We start from the raw sequence: 20,110 nt of genomic DNA, 5'->3' as shown, positions 1-20,110 counted from the left end.
ACTTCTCACTTACTGTTACAAAGTATAACATTACATTCTTTCCTTTCTTTCTTCTTTTCTTTTCTTTTTTTGAGACGGAGTTTTGCTCTTGTTGCCCAGGCTAGAGTGCCATGGCAGGATCTTGGCTCACTGCAACCTCCGTCTCCCAGGTTCAAGCGATTCTCCTGCCTCAGCCTCCTGAGTAGCTGGGAATACAGGCATGCGCCATGATGCCCAGCTAATTTTTTATATTTTTAGTAGAGATGGGGTTTCTCCATGTTGGTCAGGCTGGTCTCAAACTCCTGACCTCGTGATCTGCCCACCTTAGCCTCCCAAAGTGCTGAGATTACAGGCGTGAACCACCGCAGCCGTACTCTTTTCTTCTTTTCTCCCTTGCATTGGAAATATTCCTATTTTTGCTAATTAAAAAAAATTAGGGCCTGGCATGGTGGCTCATGCCTGTAATCCCAGTGCTTTGGGAGGCCAAGGTGGGAGGATCAGTTGAGGCCAGAAGTTCAAGACCAGCCTGGGCAACATAGTGTCTCACAATGTCCCCCATCTCGTGTGTGTGTGTGTACCTATATATGTATGTGTATATATATATTTGGTGTATGAAAGCTCTCTCCCCTTTTAATTTTGCAACTCTTTTAATAGTTTAGTCTTTATGTATATTTAAGATTCTTTTATTTTGGGACAGGGTCTCTCGGTTGCCCCACCTGGAATGCAGTGGTGTGATCTCGGCTCACTGCAGCCTCTGCCTCCCATGCTCAAGTGATCCTCTCACCTCAAGCTTGAGAGTAGCTGGGAGTACAGGCATGTGCCACCATGCCCAGCTAATTTTTGTATTTTTTGTAGGGACAGGGTTTCACTGTGTTGCCCAGGATGGTCTCGAACTCCTGAGCTCAAGTGATCCCTCTGCCTCAGCCTCCCAGAGTCCTGGGATTAAGAAGTGAGCCACCGTGCCCAGCCAGTTGTGTTTGCTTATTTAAAAAAAAAAATGCACAGCATTTTTAAAAACAGCAACACAACATTCTAGTGTATGGTAGAACCATTATTTCTTCAATCCTGTTACTGTTGATAGACACATAGGTTGCTTTTGGCTTTTTGCTATTAGGAATGATGCTACTGTGAACCTGCTTATAACTACATGTATGTGTTTAAATAAATTCTGGCCTGATCTCTACTAAAAATACAAAAATTAGCCAGGCATGGTGGCACATGCCTATGGTCCCAGCTACTCGGGAGGCTGAGGCAGGAGAATTGCATGAACCCAGGAAGGGGAAGTTGCAGGCAGTGAGCCGAGGTTGCGCCACTGCACTCCAGCCTAGGTAACAGAGCGAAACTCCATCTCCAGTAAACAAATAAATAAATAAATAAAGCTGAGTCTGAGAATAGGCATTTAACATTTCAAGAAATACGGAGAGAGAGAGACAGAGAGGGAGAGATTGTTAAGGCCCACCTCCATCATTATAGCCTAACTGTATTGTCAGGTCTTGACTTATGAAACCTTTCCCAAGGTCTCCTCCGTCTGCCTGCACATTCCCGTGCCTCATTGAATTATAGTTTATTTTTAGTTAGCTATTCTTAAGATTGATTTCTCTAAATGAAGCAGTAAATGTTTATTGAAATCTGTATTTTTAAAAAGAGATGGGGTCATGTTTAAGTACCGGTAGTCAGTATTTGTTGATTATATGTTTATCTAGGAAAACCCTGTAAATGAAATGCAGATTACCTTTTGCTTATTGGTTTAAAATCCATCATAGGAATGAACAAATTCAGTGTTCCCTATTGGCAGGTAAGAACAGTAAGGAAGGGGTAGAAGGAATTAATATTTATTATACGCTTATGTGGCTGATGCTGAACTAGGTGAATGTATGTGATATTTAATTTTCACAGCAACTCTAAGATGTAGGTATAGTCATCCACTTTTAATAGATAAAGAAACTGAGGCTCATGAAATTTGCCTTACAACCACTGATAATAAGTGACAAAGCCCAAGTCTTTGCTCAGTTTAAGGACCCAATAGTGTAAATAGTGGTTAGGCCCCTCAACTAGTGCTCAGAAATTTCCTAAATGAGGAATGCAGCCATATTATTTTGATGACATGAGGTGTCCTGTGTACCTAACCATCGTTTCTAATGTTTGCTTATTGTGTATAATTCACAAATTTCCAAAAGGATCTGGGGTGGTTTAAAAAAAATACTTACTTGGAGACGTAGAATTCAAGTATGATTGCTACAAATGTGTTTTTGCCCCAGTCGCAAGAGGAGCACCTTATTTTCTGAATACCCTGAACATCCGGGAACACACTTTCCTGTCCTATCTGCTACTCCCTCTGGGGAGCTGGCAGGGAAGCAAGGATTCTCCACTCCGGGAAAGGCCTGAGCCCCTCCACAGCAGTGAATCATCTCAGTCTTTGGTGCAGGTTGCTGATTAAAGCTTGCCACACACGTCCTGGAGCTTGCCTTCATGAATTCACCCAGGGTGTTATTCCTCTAATAGCTCTCTTATATAAGATCACACAAAGTCTTTTCTTAATAAAAAGGTTGTCTTCTTTGATATTATGCATCTATGCTTTAAAAAAAAAAAAGTTTTTCTTTCTAAATGTTCGTCTTTCCACTCAGGCCGTCACCGATGGGTTGTATATACTACTGAAATGAATGGCAAAAACACATTCTGGGAAGTGGATGGAAGCATGGTGCCTCCTGACTGGTAAGCTGAGACAACATTTTATTATTTTATTTTATTTGTCTTTTTTTTTTTTTTTTTTTTTTTTTTGAGACAGAGTCTCACTCTGTCACCCAGACTGGAGTGCAGTGACACAATCATGACTCACTTCAGCTTTGACCTCCCAGGCTCAAGTGATCCTCCCACATCAGCCTCCCTAGTAGCTGGGACTACAGGCCCATGCCATCTCACCCGGATAATTTTTGTTTCGTTTTTAAATTTGTTTGTTTCTTTTTTGAGACAGAGTCTCATTCTGTCGCCCAGGCCGGAGTGCAGTGCCGCGATCTTGGCTCACTGCAACCTCCGCCTCCTGGATTCAAGCGATTCTCCTGTCTTAGCCTCCTGAGTAGCTGGGACTACAGGTGTGAGCCACCATGCCCAGCTAATTTTGTATTTTTAGTAGAGACAGGGTTTCACTGTGTTGGCCAGGTTGGTCTCGAACTCCTGACCACAGGTGATCCCCCCACCTCGGCTTCCCAAAGTGCTGGGATTACAGGTATGAGCCACCATGCCTGGCCTGTTTTTGTTGTTTGTTTGTTTGTTTGTTTTCTCTGAGACAGTCTTGCTCTGTTGCCCAGGCTGGAGTGCAGTGGCATGATCTTGGTTCACTGCAACCTCTGACTCCCAGATTCAAGCCATTCTCCTGCCTCAGGCTCCCGAGTAGCTGGGACTACAGGCTCATGCCACCACGCCTGGCTAATTTTTGTATTTTTAGTAGAGATGGGGTTTCGCCATGTTGGCCAGGCTGGTCTCAAACTCCTGACCTCAGGTGATCCACCTGCCTTGGCCTCTCAAAGTGCTGTGATTGCAGGCATGAGCCACTGTACCCGGCCTAATTTTTGCATTTTTTATAGAGATGCGATTTCGCCATGTTGCCCAGGCTGGTCTCAAACTCCTGGGTTGAAGTGACCCACCCACCTTGGCATCCCAAAGTGCTGGGATTACAGGCGTGAGCCACCATACCCAGCTTTTATTTATTTATTTTTTTAGTTGAGATGGGATCTTACTATGTTGCCCAGGCTGGAACTCCTGGGCTCAAGCAATCCTCTCACCTCAGCCTCCAAGTAGCTGAGATTATAAGCACGAGCCACCATGCCTGGTTCATTTTATTTAATTTAACTTGACAATATTTATTTCATTACAAAAATATTTATTGAGGCCGGGCGCAGTGGCTCAAGCCTGTAATCCCAGTACTTTGGGAGGCCGAGACGGGCGGATCATGAGGTCGGGAGATCGAGACCATCCTGGCTAACCCGGTGAAACCCCGTCTCTACTAAAAAATACAAAAAACTAGCCGGGCGAGCTGCTCGGGAGGCTGAGGCAGGAGAATGGCGTAAACCCGGGAGGCGGAGCTTGCAGTGAGCTGAGATCCGGCCACTGCACTCCCGCCTGGGCGACAGAGTGAGACTCCGTTTCAAAAAAAAAAAAAAAAAATTTATTGAATATCTCTCTATAAGGCAGTCAGTGGTATTCTTCTGAAAGTATCTGTCCTACTTACATTGAATGCATAAGTTACCCTTAAATTTAGTGGCTTAAAACAACAATTATTTCTGTCTCCATAGTTTTTTTTTTTTTGGGTCAGGAGTTCAGACAAGATAAAACAAAGGTGGCTAGTCTCTGCTCCCAGATGTCTGGAGCCTCAGCTGGAAGACTCCAAGGCTGGACACTGGAATCATCTGAAAACTTGATCAGGCTGGGTGCGGTGACTCACGCCTGTAATCCCAGCACTTTGGAAGGCTGAGGCGGGTGGATCACGAGGTCAAGAGATCGAGACCATCCTGGCTAACACAGTGAAACCCCGTCTCTACTAAAAATACAAAAATTAGCCGGGCGCAGTGGTACGTGCCTGTAGTCCCAGCTACTTGGGAAGCTGAGGCAGGAGAATCACTTGAACCCGGAAGGCAGAGGTTGCAGTGAGTCGAGATCGTACCACTGTACTCCAACCTGGCAACAGAGCGAGTCTCCGTCTCCACAAAAAAAAAAGAAAAAGGAAAACTTGTTCACTTAGTATCTGGCATTTATTGTTGGCTGTCAGCTGGGGTTATAGCTGGGCCTGTGGGTTGGAATACCTTCATGTTGCCTGGGCTGACACAGGCAAGTGCTCTGAGAGAGTGAGCTAGGCAGGAGCCATATTGCCTTATCTAACTTAGTCTTGCAAATTGTCCAGTATCACTTTCATATTCCATTGATTGAGGCAATTAGAAAGCTCCGCCCAAGTTCTACTTGAGAAAACATGGACCTATCTCTTGATGGAGGCATGTCAACATCACGGTATATATTGGGATGTATAATGGTGTGGCTGTCTTAGAACAACAATATGCCATAGTATCACCTGTCTTGGTGAAGCGGAAGGTGAAAAGAACTTTGGCTGTAATCTTGTCTGGCGGTTTGACTTTAAGCAAGTTCCTTAAGCTCTTTAGGGCTTAGTTTCATCATCTGTAAAATGATAGTCCTAAAATTCCTTAGGTCTCTAAAACCTGTATGACTTTATAATATACATATTTTGAGATGAAATTCTAAATGCTCACTTGAATTACCAAATTTTGCATGAAGTGTTTCCAAGCAAAGTACTTATATCTGTTTCATAGACTGCTGAAATAATGCCATAGAGTTGATATACAGTTAAACTCTGGAGATCCTTTCCAGTGGTCTAGAAAATTTCACTCAAAAACTAGAAATAAGTATATCTGGTGGGCTGTGACATTTTATTTTAATTGGATTTGAACATCAGAGCTAGTTTTGGGCTGTCTTCAGTAGAAAGTGGGATAATCTCAGTGTATTTGCCTCTGTTCTAAAGAGTCACTTGGAAACCCAGATATGGGACATAAGCGAGCGAAGTGCAGCTATGAAACAATAGGAGGTCGTGGGACTACAGTGAACTGAAAAGGACAGACCTGTCAAAGAGGGCAGCAGGCTTCTTCAGCAAACCCCAGTTCCATCCGGTGAGAATTCTGCGAAGGGTTTCTGGAATTTTCAAAGGTGGACATCTGTATTTCTTTGTGAGACTTCTTGTTTTTTCTTGCTTTTTTTTTTGTTGAGATAGAGTTTCACTCTGTTGCCCAGGCTGGAGTGCAGTGGCACCATCTTGGCTCACTGCAACCTCTGCCTCCCAGGTTCAAGCGATTCTCCTGCCTCAGCCTCTTGAGCAGCTGGGACTACAGGCACCTGCCACAATGCCTGGCTAATTTTTCTACTTTTACCACAGACAGGTTTCACCATGTTGGCCAGGCTGGTCTCAAACTCCTGGCCCCAAGTGATCCACCCACTTCAGCCTCTCAAAGTGTTGGGATTACAGGCATCAGCCACCACACCGGGCCAGTTCTTGTTTTTTCAATTAATTTTCAAAAATATTTGACATTTTAAATACAGCCTTATCTAGCAGAACCTTCCACGATGACGGAAGTGTTCTTTATCTGCCCTGTCCGATAGGGTAACCACTTGCCACATGTGGCCCAGAACATTATTTTTATTATTATTATTATTATTGAGACAGGGTCTCACTCTGTTGCCCAGGCTGGAGTGCAGTGGCACAATCAGGGTTCACTGCAGTCTCGACTTCCTGGGCTCAGGTGATCCTCCTGCCTTAGCCCCCTGAGTAGCTGGGACTACAGGCATGTGGCACCATGCCCAGCTAATTCTTTTGTATTTTTAGTGCAGATGAGGTTTTGCCATGTTGCCCAGGCTGGTCTCAAACTCCTGGACTCAAATGCTTCGCCCACCTCTACCTCCCAAAATACTGGGATTACAGGCATGAGCCACCATGCCTGGCCTTTCTAGAGCACTTTAAAATACCGATAATCCAACTGAGGACATTTTTAAATTTTTATTTGTGATAAATAGGCTACTCAATTGGACAGAACAACTTTTTTTTTTTCCAAATACTATGTGAGCTAAGCAAAACATATTTGTACTGTACATTTTTTGCTGAGCTATAACCAGTTTTCAACCCGTGTTCTACTACTTGGACTAATTGTGAGCACTGACTATGTCAGTGATGTAGTTTGAAGAACATGATAATGGATAATGTCTTTAAAAGCTCACTGGGGCTCGGTGTGGTGGCTCATACCTGTAGTTCCAGCACTTCAGAAGGCTGAGGCATGAGGATCGCTTGAGGACAGAAGTTTGAGACCAGGCTGTGCAACATAACAAGGCCTCATCTCTATAAATAAAAAAGTTTTAGAAAATTAGTCAAGCATGGTGGTGTGTGCCTGTAATTCCAGCTACTTGGGAGGCTGAGGTGGGAGGATCCCTTGAGCTCAGGGGTTTGAGCTTGCAAGGAGGTATCAGTGCATCACTGTACTCCAGCCTGGGCGACAGAGTGAAACCCTGAATCTGAAAAAAGAAGTTCATTGGTTCTTAACATGAGAAAGCAGCACTGATTAGGAACTTTCTCATGCTATATCATTAGGGGATTGCTGTTGCACTCTTTAGTGGGAAATAATAACCTGTTGTTCTGTTAAAGTCTGAGGAGCTGTGGGTTGTTTTGGGTTGTTTATTTTTATTTTTATTTTTTATTTTTTCCACATTCTGTGTCTTTGTTTTTTTCTTCAACTTTTATTCTAAGTTCCAGGGTACATGTGCTGGATGTGCAGGTTTACATAGGTAAACGTGTGCCATGGTGGTTTGCTGCACAGATCATCCTGTCACCTAGGTATTAAGCCCAGCATGCACTGAGCTTGGGTTTTAGGTTTAGAACCATCAACCTTCTCCGAAGGGGCATTCTATATGTTAGGAGGATTATTTGAGACCAAGGTGTCAACATGGAATTCAGGCTTTTGGAGCTGAGGTGTCCTGGTTTTTGTTTCATTGAGAGATTGTTTCTTGGGTGGAGTTGGTCCTGGGAGGCTGTGGAAGGCATGTAAGCTGTCTTATTCAGATTGACATCTATCTGCTTCAAAACGTTCGTCTAACATTGGTGCTCAGGGGCCACAGTTGGGGAGATGAGGGGTAAGCTGTGATTTCAATTATGTGCGATTAAGTATGTTTAAAATTATAAAATAGTAAAAACCTGAAAAGATAAAAGTTCTATTCAGTGGAGCAAGTCCTTTTATTTGATCTGAGATCACAGGAAAATGAAGGTAAGAGCTGTAGAAGATCACTCCAGCAGGTGCCTGAGGGCAAGGGAGGATTCAAAGCTGCATTTCTTTGTGGAGAGAAGCCTCCTAAGGGCTGAGTACCTTTGATGACCCTTGTTTGTATGGGAAGCTTCACGGCTTGTGATGAATCTTTGTAGGGAGAAATGGTGTTGGACAAGCTTAGCTGTTTGTTTCTCAAAGCCCTGTTTGTTGACTGTGACACACTGTGGAATTCTAAATCTGTGGATTCTTACCCTTGATTCGTGAATACATTTGATGTTGGGTTGATTTATCTCTAATTAGAGAGCCAGGTATTATTACATGTAGAGAGTAATTGTACAGATACAATTTATCATCCCTATTCAAATAACTATTTATTTAGTACCTACCAGGTGCCAAGAACCTGGGGATAAAGCAGTGAATAAAACAGGGTCCTCGTTTTCATGGGGGAAGGCAGAAAAACATACTTTACGTATTTGTGGTAATGATAAGTGCAAGGAAGATGATATGAAGCTGGGCCTCACAGGGGAATCAAGAGCAATGGAAGGGTCAGGTGGCTGTTTTATACAGGAGTTAGAGAAAGCTTCTTTGAGGAAGTGACATTTGAGGAAAGACCTAGAAGAGGGGGAGAAAGCATTCCAGGCAGAGGGAACCACAGGTGCAAAGCCTGTATGTTTGAGACGTATTGCTTGGTCTGTTCAAAAACAGCAGTATGGCCAGTTTGGCTGGAATGGAATGAGTGAGGGGAAGATGTTAAGAAACGAGGTAGGAGAAATAGCTAGGGCCCAAATCATGTAGATCTTGTAAGACGAAAGGTTCTTGTATTGGCTTGAACCCCGAGAGCGTGCCAATAGACAACATGAGGCGATGTGGACCAACATGCTGTTTTAATGAGTGCCTGGGTGCAGGCGGGCTGAGGCCTAAAATGGTGTTAGCACCAAATGAGGACGGGGCAGGGGTTTTATAGTCTCCTGTAAATAGGAAGTGTCTCGGTCTGATGTAACTGCTATCTAGTACCTGGACGGCCTGCCTCTTGATCTTCAAGGGGGTTTGTGTCTTTCAGCCAGCTCTCTTCCTGCTTCTGGTGTCTTGCTGACACAGGCTGCTGCCCAAGTAGCCTTGAGCCTTGGGACTGAGCCTGAGAAGGGAGGAGTTACTCATCCCTTCAAGCTTTCAGGCCTCGGGGAGACTCTTTCAGTAAGCCATGGTACATACTTCGGCTTTTTGTCTGAATTTACCTGGAAGTCACTGGAAGGTAAGATAGGGTGTGATCTGGTTGACAGGTTTTTTAACACTTGGAATAATCCCGAACTTTCAGAATCGTTACAGATATTTCATTTATTTATTTTATTATTATATTTTTTTGAGACAGAGTCTCACTCTGTTACCAAGCTGGAGTACAGTGGCGCGATCTCAGCTCACTGCAACCTCCGTCTCCCGGGTTCAAGCAATTCTTCTGCCTCAGCCTCCCGAGTAGCTGGGACTACAGGCAGACACCACTACCCCCAGCTAATTTTTGTATTTTTAGTAAAGATGAGGTTTCACCATGTTGGCTAGGATGGGCTCAATCTGTTGACCTCATGATCTGCTCACCTTGGCCTCCCAAAGTGCTGGGATTACAGGCATGAGCCACCACGCCCAGCTTACAAATATTTTGATAACTTAAAAGTAAGTTGCGAGATTGATGTCCCATCACTCCTGAATACCTTAGCGGGTACTTCCTGCAAACAAGAGCATTGTCCTGCGTATCCACAATGTAACCATAAATATGAGGAAAGTAACAATGATACACTATGTAAGGGAGGCAAAATTTTACCCTTATCCTCTTAGGGCTTTTTGGCTGGGCCTGAGAATTAAAGACATGTTAACAGGAGAAAAGCATACAAATTTATTTAATATAAGAGTTCCGGCCGGTCGCGGTGGCTCAAGCCTGTAATCCCAGCACTTTGGGAGGCCGAGACGGGCGGATCACGAGGTCAGGAGATCGAGACCATCCTGGCTAACACGGTGAAACCCCGTCTCTAATAAAAAATACAAAAAAAACTAGCCGGGCGAGGTGGCGGGTGCCTGTAGTCCCAGCTACTCGGGAGGCTAAGGCAGGAGAATGGCGTGAACCCGGGAGGCGGAGCTTGCAGTGAGCCGAGATCTGGCCATTGCACTCCAGCCTGGGTGACACAGGAAGACTCCGTCTCAAAAAAAAAAAAAAAAAAAAAAAGAGTTCCATGACTTGGAGCCCTCATAAGGGAATGAAGACCCAAAGATGCAGTTCATGTTGAACACTTAGATACTGAATTGGACAAAGAGTAGAACATTGTGAAAATGTGACAAGACAAAGGGACTTGGGCTTGAATAGGTTAATTGTGTGGAGAAGTGACCAAGAAGATAAGAGTTAATTTAACAAAGTTTGTGCAGATTTCCCTTGACCTCAATTTCCTGTCCTTGATGTAGAAAGATATTTTCCTTCTGGTATAGGGAGGACATCTTTTATGTGAGAATTTTTTCTCCTTTCAGAAAGAAAAAGGTCATATTATTCTTGTGCCTGCTGTTTTTGTTTTGTTTTGTTTTGAGACAAGATCCTGCTTTGTCGCCCAGGCTAGAGTGCAGTACAATCTTGGCTCCCTGCAGCCTTGACCTCTGGGGCTCAAGTGATCCTTCTACCTCAGCCTCCCAAGTAACTGGGATTACAGGTGTGGGCCACCACACCTAATTCTGTATTTTTAGTAGAAATGGGGTTTCACCACATTGGCCAGGCTGGTCTTGAACTCCTGGCCTCAAGTGATCTGCCTCCCTCAGCCTCCCAAAGTACTGAGATTACAGCCATGAGAGCCACCACACTCGGCTGTGCCTGCTGTTTTTCAAGTGCCTTTAACTCAGCATGGTCAATATGCCAGAGCTGCCTATTTTGGAGCAGTGTGTTCTGAATTTCAGCCACTCAGGTTGCATCAGTTGTCCCAACAACGCCCTTTATAGAGAGATCCAATCACACATTTCATATGGATCTCAAGTTCTTTAGTCTCCTTCACACTGGATTGGCTCCTCAGCTTTTCCGTGATCTTCAGGACCTTGAGGCTTTTGAAAATTACTCGGCAGTTACATTGTTGAAGGTCCCTCAGTGGGTTTGTTGGATGTTTCCTCACGACTAGGTTCAGGCTGTGTGTCTGACATTCCTGTCACTGAAGCCATGTTTTTCTGGTTGCACTCTATTAAGTAGCAGCTGATTTGTGTTTGTCCTATTATTAATGAAAACCTCTATCATGTAATTAAGGGGTCTGCCAGTTTTCTCCATTCTGAAGTTACTAATTTTCCCTTTGTAATTAGTTAACATTTTGTGGGGAGACTCTTTGAGATTATATAAGTATCCCCTTACTCATCAGAGTTTTAATTCATTACATCTGTATCAACTCCTATTTTAATCAATGGGTTATAATCCATTGTTATAATTGGTTCTTTTATTGTTCAAATTGAGCTCTATTTGACTAGTTGGAACCCATTCAAGTTGCATTTGGAGTTCTTTAGAGGTTTTTAGAGGGGAGGGGTTCTCAGTTTTTAAAAATATTTTATTTGAGACAGAGTCTCACTCTGTCGCCCAGGCTCAGTGCGGTAGTGCTTTCACAGCTCACTGCAGCCTCAACCTACTGGGCTTAAGCCATCCTCCTGCCTCAGCCTCCCAAGTAGCTGGGACTACAGGCGTGCATCACCACACCCTGCTGTTTTTTTTTTAAGAGATGAGGTCTCACTGTGTTGCCCAGGCTAAAATTTTATTTTTAATTGACAAATAATAATTGTATATATTTGTGGGGCACAATATGATGTTTTGATATGTGTTTACATTGTGGAATGATTAAATCAAGCCAATTAATAAATCCATTACCTCACATACTTATCTTTTTTTGTGGTAAAAACATTTAAAATTATTTTAGCAATTTCCAAATATACAATGCATTATTATTTATTACAGTCACCATTCTGCGCAGTAGAGCACTAAGGCTTATTCCTCCTAACTGAAATTTTGTACTCTTTTATCAACATCTCCTCTTTTTTATACTCTCCACTCCTCCTGCCCCTGGTAACCACCATTCTACTCTGCTTTTTTTTTTTTTTTTTTTCCTTCTTTTAAAGATAGGGTCTTGTTCTATCTCCCATACTGGAGTTCAGTGGCACATTAATAGCCCACTACAGCTTCAATATGATGTGCTCAAGCGATCTTCCCACCTCAGCCTCCTGAGTAGCTGGGACTAGCTAATTTTATTTATTTATTTATTTATTTATTTATTTATTTATTTAAAGACAGAGTTTTGCTCTTGTCGTGCAGGCTGGGGGACAGTGGCGTGATCCCAGCTCACTGCAACCTCTGCCTCCCAGGTTTAAGCGATTCTCCTGCCTCAGCCTTCTGAGTAGCTCAGATTACAGGTGCACACCGCCACGCCCACCTAACTTCTGTATTTTTAGTAGAGACAGGGTTTCGCCATGTTGGCCAGGCTGGTCTCGAATTCCTGACCTCAGGTGATCTACCTGCCTCAGCTTCCCAAAGTGCCGGGATTACAGGTGTGAGCCACCGCGCCTGGCCTATTTTTATTTTTAGTAGAAGCAAGGTCTCGCTATGTTGCACAGTCTGGTCTCAAATTCCTGAGCCCGAGCAATCGTTGCCTTGGCTTCCCAAAATGTTGGGATTACAGGTGTGAGCCACTGCACCCAGCGTGATGTTTTCTTTTGGAGATTTTTTTATCTGATCAATTTTAAATACACAGTACAAGGAAGATGGAATGAATAAGAAAAAAACTGATATTCTATTTCCCTATTAACACTAAGCCATATTTTTCAAAATATGTTTCAAAATACTTAGCCAGATCACCAATCCCAGTCACTACCTTTGTTTAAATATTCACTAAAAGGCCAGACCTGGTGGCTCACGCCTGTAATCCCAGCACGTTGGGAGGCCAAGGCAGGCGGATCACCTGAGATCAGGAGTTTGAGACCAGCCTGGCCAACAGTGTGAAACCCCGTCTCTACTAAAAATACAAAAAATTAGCCGGGCATGGTGGTGGACACCTGTAATCCCAGCTACTTGGGAGGCTGAGGCAGGAGAATCACTTGAAACCAGGAGGTGGAGGTTGCAGTGAGCCCAGATCATGCCACTGCACCCCATCCCGGGCAACAGTGTGAGACTCCATCTCAAAAAAAAAAAAAAAAAATTCACCAATAAATTAGTCAAGTGGTAGAAACCCATTGAGAGACATGGTCTAGAGAGAACAGCTAAATAGCTACATATATCTTAGTAACAGTTTAGTCCCAATATTTAGCAAGCTTGTTTAAAAATTACTATTCCCATTGGTTTATAGTGACATTAATATAAATATGTAATTTGAAAGTCAAAATTCCTTTCACCGTGAACATAAAACTTTTTATAAGATAGTTGTGGGTTGGGGTATAGTAATGATGGGGGCTGCTGGCCATATTCAAAGCCTAAAAGACTGGCAGCTTGGAAAGGTATAAACCATATATATATACTCTCAGTATACTGCTATGTCCCACATTTTTGCTGTACATTCTTGTCTAATAATATGGTATAAATTATTCCCTTAAATTTGAAAAAACAGTGAAGATGAATACATTTTTGTCTTCATTTCAAAATAACCCTTTTAAATGGAAAAGCATTTCCTTGTGTTAGTTAAATTTGTTCAAAAGATGGATTTAAATACTTTCTTCACAACATGTACAGTTTTTTTCACCTTTAGTGCCTCATTATAATCAGTCTGGCAGTAAGACCTTCAGTGCTTTATCAGAAATGAGATTATAAGATTGTTAAACCTGTACTTGAATCCTTCTTAAGACACTGAATTATACCAAAGTCCAAAAAACATATGACCACTTATCAACACCCTCAGAACCTGTGAATTACTGCAGATATTCTCACATGCGCATATAATTCAAACAGAAACTTTGTGGACAGGGTGTATAAAATAAATACTAAAATATTTCTTCAACTCTATTTAATGCTGCCTAGATGGTTAGATGAAAAGACTATTACTGACAGGAAGAGAAACTATTTTAAGGACTATTTTCTTTTTTTTTTTTTTTTTTTTTTTTTTTTTTTTTTTGAGGCAGAGTCTCGCTCTGTGGCCCAGGCTGGAGTGCAGTGGCCGGATCTCAGCTCACTGCAAGCTCCGCCTCCCGGGTTCACGCCATTCTCCTGCCTCAGCCTCCCGAGTAGCTGGGACTACAGGCGCCCGCCACCTCGCCCGGCTAGATTTTTTTTTTTGTATTTTTTTAGTAGAGACGGGGTTTCACCGTGTTAGCCAGGATGGTCTTGATCTCCTGACCTCGTGATCCACCCGTCTCGGCCTCCCAAAGTGCTGGGATTACAGGCTTGAGCCACCGCGCCCGGCCTTAAGGACTATTTTCTAAGTAGTTAGAACAATTTTGCAAAACAAAGATAAGCAAGGGCCTATGCCAATACATTGTTCCTGTAGTGTAATGTAATAGCTAATATGGAATATAATCAGTAAGCAGTTAATATGAATATAAATAGGTATAATCCATCACTAAATCACAGTCTGGTGAAAAGCTTCTCAGCTAAAGTAGTTTGAGAAGAGGGTTAAGGGAAGGAGAAGTGGCAGGCAGGGCAGGTTGCCAGTGGGAACATCATTTATGTACCTTACCATTATCATCATCTTGTATGTAACAGTCTACTGTTGTAGAAAGGTAAACCCTTTCCAAGTATGCTAGCCTAGAATGTACTTTATGTAGCATAGTAAGATTATTTAGGTATTAATGCTTCGTTTGCATTTATATTTGGATATACAAATAATCACATGCGTATTAAAACTAAACAGAATCTTATAACACTTTAATCTCATTTTGGGAAAGTTAACAGGTACGATGGAAGTGTATACTACAGAAGTTTCTAGAATATCTATACTGAGAGGTAAAACCAAAGGAAACCACCTGTTTAGTATATGGCTTGTACAAAACCTCAAGCTCACTCATTTTTTTTATAGGTGGATTTGTTTGATAAGGATTGTGATCCAGTGATTATTTAGCAGCAATTTTACAAACTGTAAATTCTTTTATTAACAGGCATTTTAAACAGATAATACTAATCTTATTTATTTTTTATTTTTGTTTTTCTGAGACAGAGTCTCTCTCTGTTGCCCAGAATTGAGTGCAGTGGTATGATCTCAGCTCACTGCAACCTCTGCCTCCCGGGTTCAAGTGATTCTCCTGCCTCAGCCCCCTAAGTAGCTGGTCTACAGGCCTGCACAACCATGCTTGGTTAATTTTTTATATTGTTCATAGAGACAGGGTTTCGTCATGTTTCTCAGGCTGGTCTCGAACTCCTGAGCTCAAAGGATTTACCCACCTTGGGCTCCCAAAGTGCTGGGATTACAGATATGAACCACTGCACCTGGCCCTAATCTTACTGAAAACCCATGAGTGCCAAACTGGGGAATATACAGCTTATGCATAACTTAAAAAGCAATTCCCATTTTATTAATAAAAGACAAACACAGCATACCAAAACCTATACTAAACAAATAAGCTATAATATGGACACATGATTGATATGTCTAAAATGATATATACAGCACATAATTAATGTTAATTATGTGATCAGTACATTTTTCTATATAATTCCCTTCATGCTTCACTTTTCCCTAGAAACTGAATTCTGAGCTTCCTCTTCTAAAATTGGTACACTCAGGTTATCCTTGGACATCAAATTATACTTCAGCACAAAGTTAGTAAACCGATGACACAAAAATGTCTCATTTTCATATTTATCAAAAATTTGCCAGTGATGAAAATAAGCACATTAAAATATTATATAAATCCTATGGCATGCTGATCCTAGTTTTGCTACCGATGATTCCTTTATACTAACCTTGCCGGGAAAATATTGCTGTTCAGAAGACACAGCACCATCAAATGTATGTCTATTGTAGTCTATAGCAGGACACTCTTGTTTTATGAGTTGCACAAAGACAAATCCATTGTTCTCTTGCTGTCATTTAAGTATCTGGATGGCATTCACTCTGAAGTTTGACCTCAAGTCCATTTAGCTGAAGGCAGAATTGCTTTAAGTGTTCCTATTTCCGTACAGTTTCATCTTGGTCTTCAGGTGGTTCAAGAATTTTGTCAATATTGGAGCAGCCTGCTCTTACGTTCTGTTGAATGTGCTGCTGATACACGAGTGTACTGTCCTATTTTCTCAAGGATTCATCAGGCCAGTTATAGAAATCTTGTGCCTTGGTGCCCAGTCTGTTCTGCCTCAGCACTGCTGTCCCTTCTACCGTGACCATAGTGCGCGTTCTGGGCAGCTGGAGTTGGTACCTGGATGTCTCTACTTCTATGAGTTCAATTTTTTAAGATTCCACATATAAGTGGGATCATGCAGTATTTATCTTGCTGTGCCTGGCTAATTTTGCTTAGCATAATGTCTTCCAGATTCACCCATGATATCCGAATGACAGAATTTCCCTCTTTTTTTAAGGCTGAATGGTATTCTATTGTGTACATATACCACAATTTTTTTTAATCCATTCATCCGATGATAGACACCTAGATTGCTTCTTTATCTTAGCTTTGTGAATAATGCTTCAGTGAACATGGGAGTGCAGGTATCTCTTCAGCATAATTCAGGAATCTTACTTCTGGGTATAATTCCTTTGGATATATACCCAGAAGTGGGATTGCTGAATCATATGGTAATTCTATTTTTAGTTTTCTGAGGAACCTCCATGCTGTTTTCTATAGTGCTATATTAATTTACATTCCCACCAACAATGTACAGGTTCCCTTTTTTCCTTTTCTTTTTTTTTTTTTTTTTTTTTGAGACAGAATCTCGCTCTGTCGCCCAGGCTGGAGTGCAGCGGCACGATCTCGACTCAGTGCAACCTCTGCCTCCCAGCTTCAAGCAATTCTCCTGCCTTAGCCTCCTGAGTGGCTGGGATTACTGGTGTGAGCTACTATTCCTGGATAATTTTTGTATTTTTAGTAGAGATGGGGTTTTGCCATGTTGGCCAGGTTGGTCTCAAACTCCCAACTTCAGATGATCCACCCACCTCAGCCTCCCAAAGCGCTGGGATTACAGGCATGAGCCACCGCACCTGGCTGCAGGTTCCCTTTTCTTCATACCTTTGCCAACACTTGTTATCTTCTGTCTTTTTGATAAGTCATTTTAGCAGGTATGAGGTGATATCTCACTGTGGTGGTAATTTGCGTTTCCCTGATGATAGTGACAATGAGCATTTTTTTCATATAGCTGTTGACCATTTGTATGTCTTCTGAGAAATGTCTAGGTACTTTGTTCCTGCCAACTGCTTTTTTTGAGACTTTTCTTTTTGAGGCTGAAGTGCAGTGGCGCAATCTCGGCTCACTGCAAGCTCCGCCTCCTGGGTTCACACCATTCTCCTGCCTCAGCCTCCCTAGTAGCTGGGACTACAGGTGCCCGCCACCATGCCTACCTAATTTTTTTGTATTTTTAGTAGAGACGGGGTTTCACCGTGTTAGCTAGGGTGGTCTTGATCTCCTGACCTCGTGATCCGCCCTTCCAGGCCTCCCAAAGTGCTGGGATTACAGGCGTGAGCCACCACGCCCGGCTAAAAATTTTTTTTGTAAAAACACGGTTTCCCTTTGTTACCCAGGCAGGTCTGTAACTCCTGGCCTCAAGTGAGCCTCCCACCTTGGCCTATCAAAATGCTGGGATTACAGGCATGAACCACCATGCCCAGCCACTTTTCCTTTATTTTATTTATTTATTTTTTTTTTTGGAGACAGTCTCGCTCTGTTGCCAGGCTGGAATGCAGTGGTGCGATCTCCACTCACTGCAACCTCCGCTTCCCAGGTTCAAGCGATTCTTCTGCCTCAGCCACCTTAGTAGCTGGGATTACAGGTGCACACTACCATGCCCAGCTAATTTTTGTATTTTTAATAGAGATGAGGTTTCACCATGTTGGCCAGGATGGTGAGTTTTTTAAATTCCATATATATATGGAATTAATAATAATATATACAAATAATTAATAATTATTATATATAATATATAATTATATATAATATATAAATAATTAATAATAATATATTTTTTATTTTATTTAATATATATAATATATATAATATATAATATATTTAATATATATAATATATATAATATAATATATATAAAATATATATTATATATATAAAATAATATGTATATTATTTTATAAAATAAATATATTTTTATTTATTTATTTATTTTTTTGTCTATTAGCATGGGGTGGGGGGGTCCTTTTGAAATATCTTCATCATTCTTGGAGCACCTTCTTACTTTCTGACATGAGGTGTTCCAGGTTAATCTTAGAGGTTCTCTGTTCCAGCCTTGGAGAAAGCCATTTCTCTGAGGAACCCCGTGCTTGTTTTGCTTGGTTTTTGTTTTTTGAGACGGAGTTTTGCTCTTATTGCCAAGGCTAGAGTGCAATGGCACAATCTCAGCTCAACTGCAACCTCCGCCTCCAGGTTCAAGTGATTCTCCTGCCTCAGCCTCTTGAGTAGCTGGGATTACAGGTATGCACCACCACCCTGGCTAATTTTGTATTTTTAGTACAGACGGGGTTTCTCCATGTTGGTCAGGCTGGTCTCAAACTCCCAACCTCAGGTGATTCATCCACCTCAGCCTCCCAAAGTGCTGGGATTACAGGTATGAGCCACCGCAGCTGACCATTTGCTTGTTTTTTAGTGGAGAGTGGTATTAGAAATGAAGATATGAATGTCAGCTGTGCTCATCGTTATTGGAATGTCAGCGCTCCCAGGCCTTCTCAGTGGACAAGCTAGGGAACAACAGGTGTAACGATTGTGTGTCCCCACCAGTACCACTGACGGCAGTCCGACACTACAGGTTACACTCTAGTTTTCTCCCTCTCCCATGTATAGCTGGCTTTTTTCTTAATATAGTTATTTTTTCAATTCCACTGTGTATAACTAAGTTCCCATTGCTGCCCTCTCATCCCCCTCCCCCACTGGACTTCCTCCTTACCCCAGTTTGCCTCCAGCCCCCAAACCAGCTTGCCACCCTCCCCTCTCCTTGTGTGGACAGGCTCTTTCCCCCACAAAGCTCTGACACATCCTGCTGGGCTACCGCAGCATTCTCCTCACATACCACGTGCAGATGTCTACATTCCTCGGGCCCACTTAATGACTTTTGCACTCTGATTTACATTTTTAAAGCATCTCTGTGGTTGCTACGAAGAATAAAGGAAGGGGGCAAGACAAGTGTGGAAGCAGGCTAATCGCTTAAGAAGCTGTTGTAAGTCCTGATCTAGACAGTTGATGGGGTTGGACTAGGGTGCTAGTGATGCAGGTTGGGAGGTTTGGGGTTGTATTAGTTGTCTATTACTGTGGAACAAGTTATCCCAAACTTAGCTTAAGACAGTAAATATTATCTCACAGCAATTTGAGTGTAGCTTAGCTGGGTGCCTCAGGCTCAGGGTCTCACAAGGTTACAATTGAGATCTTGTCTGAAGCTGCTGTGCTCTCAAGGTTTGGCTTGGGAAGGACCCACTGCCACACTTACTCACGTGGCTGTAGACAGATGTCAGAAGATTTGCCTCCCAGCTCACTCAGTAGACCTCTGCACAGACCACCCACCTCATGACATGGCGCCTGGCTTCCCCAGACCAAGGTGGACGGCACAGTCTTTTTAAACCTCATCTAGGAAGTGACATCCCATACTTCAGCTGTCTGTTTTTTAGAAGCAAGTCAATCAGTCCAGCCACACTTAAGAAGAGGGTATTAAACAAGGGTGTGAATACCAGGAGGCGGCGATCACTGGAGGCCCTCTTAGAGGGTGCCAAGTAAGATGGGGTCAGCGGGATTTGCTGATTGATTGGCTTTTGAAAGAAAAACCAGTCAAGGATGACTTCAGGATTTTTCGCCTGAACTACTAGAGGTACAGTTACTGAGATAGGGAAGAGTGGAGTAGGGGGAGCAGGTTGAGAAGAGGTAGTCTACGTTACGTATGAGAAGCTTGATAGATGACCACATGAGAAGGTGAGTAGACAGTTGAAAGCTAGCCTGTTGGTTAGGATAGAGATTGGTGCTGGAGATAGGATTTTGGTTTGATTTTATCTAGTGTAGTATTCAACTTAACTTTATAAATTGAGGTTTAGGAGAATATGACCTTCAGTTAAATGCCTAGCTCTGTTATCCTGGAAACCAGATAAAATTGTATTAACAGTATTGCAACATAAAATCGACTTCTGTTTGGGAAATCGCATCTGGATTGAGAGGAATTAGAAATGCCTGGTGAGTGCTGCTGCTCTCAGAACTGGCATGACCCTGTGGGAAAGGGA

At 42.5% G+C, this 20,110-nt stretch overlaps 1 protein-coding gene and 1 pseudogene across 1 annotated transcript in view; one reads left to right on the top strand and one right to left on the bottom strand.

Annotated features, from left to right (window-relative positions):
• The window catches only part of NDUFA12 (NADH:ubiquinone oxidoreductase subunit A12), a 42,930-nt gene that overhangs the window by 7,356 nt on the left and 15,464 nt on the right, over window positions 1-20,110 (top strand). The window contains exon 3 of the mRNA NM_001194335.1: window positions 2,604-2,691. Coding sequence (NP_001181264.1) covers window positions 2,604-2,691 — 88 coding nt within the window. The remainder of the gene's footprint in view (window positions 1-2,603; window positions 2,692-20,110) is intronic.
• Window positions 15,284-16,081, bottom strand: LOC100425969 (MOB-like protein phocein pseudogene; annotated as a pseudogene).

The sequence above is a fragment of the Macaca mulatta genome, chromosome 11 (assembly GCF_049350105.2).
Source record: "Macaca mulatta isolate MMU2019108-1 chromosome 11, T2T-MMU8v2.0, whole genome shotgun sequence".
Taxonomy (NCBI): domain Eukaryota; kingdom Metazoa; phylum Chordata; class Mammalia; order Primates; family Cercopithecidae; genus Macaca; species Macaca mulatta.
This window is presented reverse-complemented; position numbering and strand designations above follow the sequence as displayed.